The sequence below is a fragment of the Physcomitrium patens genome, chromosome 18 (genome assembly GCF_059467195.1).
Source record: "Physcomitrium patens ecotype Gransden chromosome 18, ASM5946719v1, whole genome shotgun sequence".
Taxonomy (NCBI): Eukaryota; Viridiplantae; Streptophyta; class Bryopsida; order Funariales; family Funariaceae; genus Physcomitrium; species Physcomitrium patens.
Window position 1 is genome coordinate 6978850 of NC_143427.1, and position 7209 is coordinate 6986058.

Sequence of the window (7209 nt, forward strand, 5' to 3'; positions counted from 1 at the left end):
TTTCTTTATGTTTTTCAGAACTATAGATGCATCTATATATATATATATATATATAGATATATATAATTTAAAATGTCCATGATAAATTTTATCAATATCCAAAAGTGGATGACAATGGAACATGATTTCCGTGAAGACACCTTGTTCATAACAAATGAGCCACATGAGGAGACAAACACCCTGTCAAGCATATTCAATTGCAGCTAGCCAGACCTCAAACACAACCACAACCGTCACCAGATTTCTATTGAAACGAAAGCTGCATCTCAAGACACAGAAGCAGAAAACTTGCAGATCTAAAAACCTAGAGAAGACTGATGAGGTTTCGATAGCACTTTCTGTCTATCTGAATCGGCAATGGCACCAGAAGCAGACATAGAACTGAAGAACGAAGCACAAGGATGGCAGATAGTTCACAAGCACAGAAATTGTACCCACGCGAACAGTGCTCATCTCTCAGCTATTGAGCTCTTTTGATTTATTTCTAAGTGAAGGATTACATTACCAGAGCACTGCTCGGTTAAACTCATGTCAACGTTTCTCACGCCGTGCTGTCCCACATTGTCAAACTTTATTGTCAAAAGAGCTGAGGCAGTCTTAATTGCCATCTTGCATTGAAACCAGTACATTCAAACATGAAACTTCTAGAGCTTAGGGCCATCTTTCACAGAGCGTTTGGTCCAGGTGATGTCAAACCAGAAGGAGATTGCTATGTTATCCTGGTCAATTTTCTACACAGGACGAAATTGGGTTATGGTTTATACGCCTTTGGGGTCATGGGGAGCCTGAGGGTTGGTTTGCCAAGGATGAATTCGGAGGGAGGGAGGGGGGGGGGGGGGGGGGGTCCTCACTAGCCTAATTTATCAAGTTCGCCGATGGCTGCGCTCTGTGAGCTATCGACCAAGCTCTTGTGTGGCTCGGATATTAAAGTCCGTGCTTGTCCAGTGATCCGAGCATGTAGTTAGCACGTTGCCGTCGGAACTTTTCCTCAGCTCACACGACCTGAAGGGACGAGTTACACCAGCTACATCTTCTGTGAAGTGACGAGGGAGACTGACCTTCAATGAGTTTTTTCGGATAAAATCGTCGTCGCTGTCAAGGCCAGATGCATCGAGGTTGTACATTACCGGTACAAGCAGAATACAGCCACAGAACACTGCGATAGGACTAAAAAGCCATAGCATTAATGGGAATGCGACGTAGAATCCACGAGTTCCGGCAGTATAGAAGTTACATCCCTTGGCGAGCACATCTGAGACGTACTGAGGGGATATGCGGATTGCCATGGCCTCCTGAAGAGGAACGTTTACAAGGAAGTTTACATGGTTGACATACCGCACAGATTGCATGTAGGCGAGAAATGAGAAAAGGAAGCATGCCATGAGCGACAGGAACTTGAAATTTAGTAGTTTGGGGCTGACTCCACCATAAAGCGGCTCCTTAGTGTTGAAGTAGGCACTGCTCATAAAGACAGCAGTTGCAGAGCACATCAAGATGGCGGTAGATGCCATGAGAGTAGATCCCATAATCGTGTTTCGGAGACTTTGCACAGCTAGGATGTTCTTCTTATCATTATCCTGCAGCACAACGAAATGCATAACTGGTGTTAAGAATCTTCAGCAGGAAATTATCTCAACATGATCATGTCAGACTAAAGCGTCCTTATTGAGAGTAAACAGAAGCCCTTCGCAAGCTGAGCTTATTGATTCCCCTTTGAGATAGGAGATGAATGCATGAATTTTATTTGGCCTGCCTATTCCCGATTCGTAACGTCCAAAAATCAAGATTTCAACAGTACGTCACTCAATAGTCTCAAGGATGAATTATGAAAATTCCTTCTCAAATGTGCTCTGAATTGCAGCACATTCGGAGCATGGAGGCGTAAATTTTAACATGTACCCACTTGCAAAAAAATTACATTAAACTGAATCAAAGAGTTCATGGTGTCGCATCAATGCTTTAATTCCACTGATAGGACCCCAGGCATATCTTTGTGACAGCCTGCGCAATGTCCTCCTGTTGCATCGCAATTTTAAGAAAGTCTATTTCAAATTAAGTTCATAGGCAATGGATGTTTCCTATCGAGGGATGCGCACAAAGGAATATGTAGCAAGGTGATGACACTAAACATGCAGAGGATGGGCGTACCTTCATCACACTCTCGACCCAGTGCCGTCTGGCAAGATGGTTCACCCCAATTGCAGTCAGCAGGGGTGCACACCGCACTTTCCAGACCAACCTTACTTGATATGCTAGAATAATTAATAATCCTAGAGGCACTAGGATAGCGTCTAGTACTCCATCTCTGGTATCCATGTTTTATGTATCTTTATCCAACACCACAACGGCTGAAATGGGTCTCAGCTCAAGGAAAAATGCGTGTCCGCTAATTTTTATCGAGACAATCGAATTGATTGCCTCGAAGTTGTCTTTCGTCCTTCATGAACTGTTTTCCTTAAAACAAGTCACAGAAATCTATTGCTCTGTAACGTTTCGACCGCACGCCTGCAAAACAACATTTAGGCAAAAATATTATTGACAATGGAAGATAAGAACGAAATTAGAAGTAGAGTACTTGGAGAATACACGTCAGTGTTTTAGGACAACAAGGATATAACCGATAGAAACCTAATGCCTGTTTTTCCTTATCAATGCATCAAAGTTAGCGTGGGTCACTATATGGATGAAAACTGCATGGCATACACACAAGCAACTATCCGGCCCAGCATTGAATGATTCCAAACTTATTCTTCGAATCTGGCCTTCAGAACCAGGAAAAACAAGCATGGAAAAAATCACCGAAACCATTTGAATTTCAACCTCACCACGCTGCACGTTACCCAACCTCTTTGATGGCACCGCGGTACAAGATGGCACCTGTGCAAGAGATCTATCCAGAAACACACTCAAACCACCCGTTCATACCAAAAAATTGTAGCCCAAATTCATGTCAATACACGAGGACGTCCACAGAGGAACATGGTTAACACCGATCGGACTACCACATTCCATCTCGCTATCTAAACGAGATGTGAAATCCACTCATATGAATCTCTGTAAGGCGTACCCAGTTAAGCCGAATCAACAATCGCAACACGTTTAAAATACTGCCTCATGAACATGCACACAGAAACGCCCTGAACAAGACGAAACGTCTGTGCCCTGTGCCCAACTATTAAGGTGGACTATGCAGGGGAATGCATGAGGTGAGCATTGGTGTGATTCAAACTATCATCAGTCATGTGGGAAGTGACAGGAAACGAGATATGAAGTGAAGAGTACAGTGCAAGGTGAGGATGAGTTGCAGCTATAACTCCTGCGATGATGTTCCTCACTGTACGGATACGGTGGCAATCTGCGGCTGTGTATCCCACGACATCTGCCGTAGACGAGCGTCTCTATCGGCTCCAGAAAAGCAGCTTTGTGGCTTCTCTGGGACCATGAGGCCAGGACTACCATGGAGGACGTACGCATGAATCGATTCAACTAATGATGCAACAACATATAAATAAACTAATAAATAAATTACGTGAAATAATCTGCACTCGTCATTGTACATGAGCAATACTTATAGCCTCACGTAATATTGAGATTCACGTAATGCAAAAGCGCAAGAAACTAACCACCCTCACACAGACTCTGTCGATCTTCTTCTTCTTCTATTCCGCCTTGTTGCATGTTTGTCGCTGGAGTGAGCGCGGGGGGCACAGAAATGGATGCATTGGGGGGAAGCTGGGGCTGGTTGCAAAGGATGAAAGGGACCACTATCGGACACGGCTAATGCGTGGCGGAGGTACGTGGGCCAACATGCCCTGCCCACCAGCTGCACTTGTGTGTGTGTGAGAGAGAGAGAGCGTGAGTGAGTGTGTGTGGTGCTCTCTCTCTCTTTCTCTCCCTGTGTCTTTCCCATATTCTCACACCCACCCACGATCGAGGAGGCGAGATCCGTGTGACTATGCAGCCATGTCCCAAAGCCAGGGGATTGCACCAGACAGCAATCAAGCAACGTTCTGACTGGGTCCTGGCCTGGCCTTGCAAGGCAACGACGCGCCTGAGTGCTGGCGAGCGCACACCATCGCTTAACGCCAGCTCTAGGACGTGATCAACGCATCGCCCTCACACGCCGCGACCCACTTTCCCAATGCCCCCCTCCCCTCGCTTGAGCGCTGCAGCTCCCGTGGCGCTGAGGCTGCTGCTTCTGCCGCAAGCAACGCCCTGACCAACCTCTTCAGGAGCCCATGCAACGTGCAACATACATTCATATATATATATATATATATATAGATACATAATATTCGAGCTAAATGGAGCCTATAATATGCGACTGTAAGTGTTAATCAGATGGATGAATGCAGGTTACTTATACACTGGATTGAATCATGCACGAAGTATATGTATGAGTGAATTCTTTTGTGACGCTTGGATGAAGGTTCATATTTATTTTATTAATAAGTTCTCATTCTAAAAAATATTATGTTAATATGTAAATATTCTATATGATAACATATGTTAATATGTTAATATACTATTTTAAAATATTTAAATATTTTAAGGTAAATTGATTTATTTAATACAACAAAATTCTAACTTTTACTATAATTAAATGAGTAAATATAGTAAAAAAATTAAATCTACAATTATAAAATATTTTTATAATTTTGAAATTATGCTTCAAATATACATTATTTTTTAGAATAATTTTTTTGTCAAAATGCAATATACAAGTGATTATTTATATGTGGTGAAAAAAATTATATTTTTACTATATATATATATATATATATATATATATATATGAGAATGATAAAGTGACAAAAAGTTTCACTAAAGTTACCCACCCATCATCTGTATTTTATACATGGATAGTACAAATCTTTTTCATCATTAAGACAATAATCTACATTCGAATAATCAAAATCATCATTTTGGATATAATTTTCAATGGTTCTCAATAATTTCCAATGGCTAGTAATAACATCTTTCTATTTCTCTTTTCTTACTTGCCTTATAAGTATGTCTATATTCAATTTATTTTTTCATTTCATTCTAGTGTATGTTCTTTTTCAAATTGTGTATAATAGACAAAAGAGAGGAAATTCTATATTCTACAAATTTATTGCATTTTGCAATAAAAAGTGAGGGATATATGTGTGCACCACTAATGGAATATTTTGAGAGTATAGAAGAAATAAAACAAAGTATTGATGTATTTACACACAATCAAGACTATATCATATACAAATGGTGCTTTCACAAAGATTGCATTGATAATAAGAATGATAGAGGAGAAGTATCAAGGACATGAATCTCAAAGAAAGAAAATCCTCAATACACTCTTCTATCACTGAAGAGAACTAGAAAGTCACTCTAAAGGTGATGTAATATTAACTAGAATGGCTAATAGCAAAAACAAGAAAATTAGAAAGTCTTGAACAAGACTAAGACTAGAAAGGCATTGTCGAGGTTGAGAGAGTTTGCCTCAAGAAAGTGCTGGGCTTTTGGGTGCCATTAAATACTCAATCAAGTCTAAGCTATAAAAATATCAAGTTTATATATATAATATATTCCCTTTTACGGCAATTACATCAATACATAAGCCCAAGTATCAAAAAAAAAAAACATCCAAATGTATGATAAAGTATCTTAATCCTTATATATCCTTATGAGAAATATTTTCCAAACTTCAATAGCTCATATCTCACGATTAAACTATCCAAACAATCTTAATCTTTATGTGAAGTAAAGTTATCTTTTAAAGTATATCAATACTTTATGTGAAATTTACTTTATGTGAATTAAAGTAAATTTCACATAAAGTATTGATATACTTTAAAAAACTACTGCAAAAAAATTCAATTGTAAATTCGTTACGGATCTTGAGATATCACCAAAACCCTAATAGTAGCTTAAAATCCTAGCTTACATACATCTACGTGCTATTTTCTTCATATTTCACAAAATAAGTACTCAAATACCATGAAATTTTGATTTATAGCTTTTTAACTTAATAACTCACACTTATAAAAAGTTTGAGCTAAAATTTCGTCGAGAAATCCAAGATATGGCTCCAACCATTACTATCAACAAAATGACTCACTTATTGCCTTTGAATTACATGTGTTGTCTTCAATGCCCTATAACTCCTTCATCAAGATTTGGAATTCGTCAAACAATATATGTTAAGTGTAGCCAAGAAAGTGTTCTCTACAATTCCAATCACCGATCTTTCATTGCTCTCTCTACACATATGTTATGCTTCAAAGAGTGACAGTAGGTACAAATTTGACACCTTAACTTTGAATACCTATATCTCCTTCATAAAAACTAGAAATCACACAAACTCTTCATCCAAATTATACCCAAAACCCTGAACTTGCTGACCTAAGCCTTCAAAGATCAAATGCCTTCAAAAAAGAAACCCTAATCCCTAATATGGCCTCGGCTAGCGTACTTGAAGCTGATTGGATATGACCTTCGACCAATAGGAATGAAGTTTTCCATTCCTTGCCTTCATTCAACCATGCCTTGTTTTCATCCCTTCCAATAAGCCTCCTATTAGTTAAGTTTTTTTTTTTTAGGCTCTAATCTCCTTTCAAGGCTTTATACTAAATATCTAAATCCTATATAATATAAATATTATAATCAAAATAGATAAATTTCCAAATAAATTTTTCTATATCAATTCTCTTTAAATTTATTTGCTAACCACTTTAATCTACATCAAGACTTACAAACATATTATATATCTTAATTAATTTTTACATACTATAAGCAATTACAAAATGACATTTGCCTCCTCCAAACCTACACATCCTCCAGTATGTGCCACATGTTACTTCTCTTCATCCTCTTGAGATTTCTTTGAATCACTCATAGACTCTTCTTCATTTTCTTGGTCCAAATATTGATGTAAGAATTCTCCAAGGTCTTCTATTTGAAATCAGCCATCTCCTCTCTAGAAAGCCTTTACCCTCTTTCTTGCTATTGGAATTCTAATGATAGCTTCACCCAACTTATAAAATATATATGTTTCATTGTGTTACATTATTACAACTACATATGACTCAAACTATCTTTAAACAAATTTCTTCTATATATTATATTGATAGTCGAAAGTACCATTAGAAATCTCTATTCACATATCTTCATATTATGTGACACTTTCAATATCCATTTTTGGCTAATATCAATAGACCATTTTCTCCTATC

General features: G+C 38.4%; 1 protein-coding gene across 6 annotated transcripts; it reads right to left on the bottom strand.

Annotated features, from left to right (window-relative positions):
- Positions 1-441: 441 nt before the first annotated feature.
- Positions 442-4117, bottom strand: LOC112295118 (uncharacterized). 6 transcript variants are annotated; one of them, XM_024546322.3, is made up of 3 exons: positions 3624-4117; positions 2149-2505; positions 442-1577 (listed from the first exon to the last, which is right to left on the bottom strand). In XM_024546322.3, the coding sequence occupies exons 2-3, from the start codon at positions 2314-2316 to the stop codon at positions 894-896; spliced, it is 852 nt and encodes a 283-aa protein (XP_024402090.1). In that variant the 5' UTR covers positions 2317-2505; positions 3624-4117; the 3' UTR covers positions 442-893. The 6 variants fall into 6 exon arrangements, with proteins under 6 accessions (XP_024402090.1, XP_024402092.1, XP_024402089.1 ...); XM_024546324.3 differs by lacking the exon at positions 3624-4117 and adding an exon at positions 3068-3276; XM_024546321.3 differs by lacking the exon at positions 3624-4117 and adding an exon at positions 2846-3061.
- Positions 4118-7209: the final 3092 nt, after the last annotated feature.

Bases quoted from the DNA above. Each gene is read 5' to 3' on its own strand.
- LOC112295118 (XM_024546322.3), bottom strand. From the start codon at position 2,316: ATGGATACCAGAGATGGAGTACTAGACGCTATCCTAGTGCCTCTAGGA. The intron at 1,578-2,148 runs GTACGCCCATCC...GTTGTGCTGCAG, and splicing joins GGGTCGAGAGTGTGATGAAG to GATAATGATAAGAAGAACAT.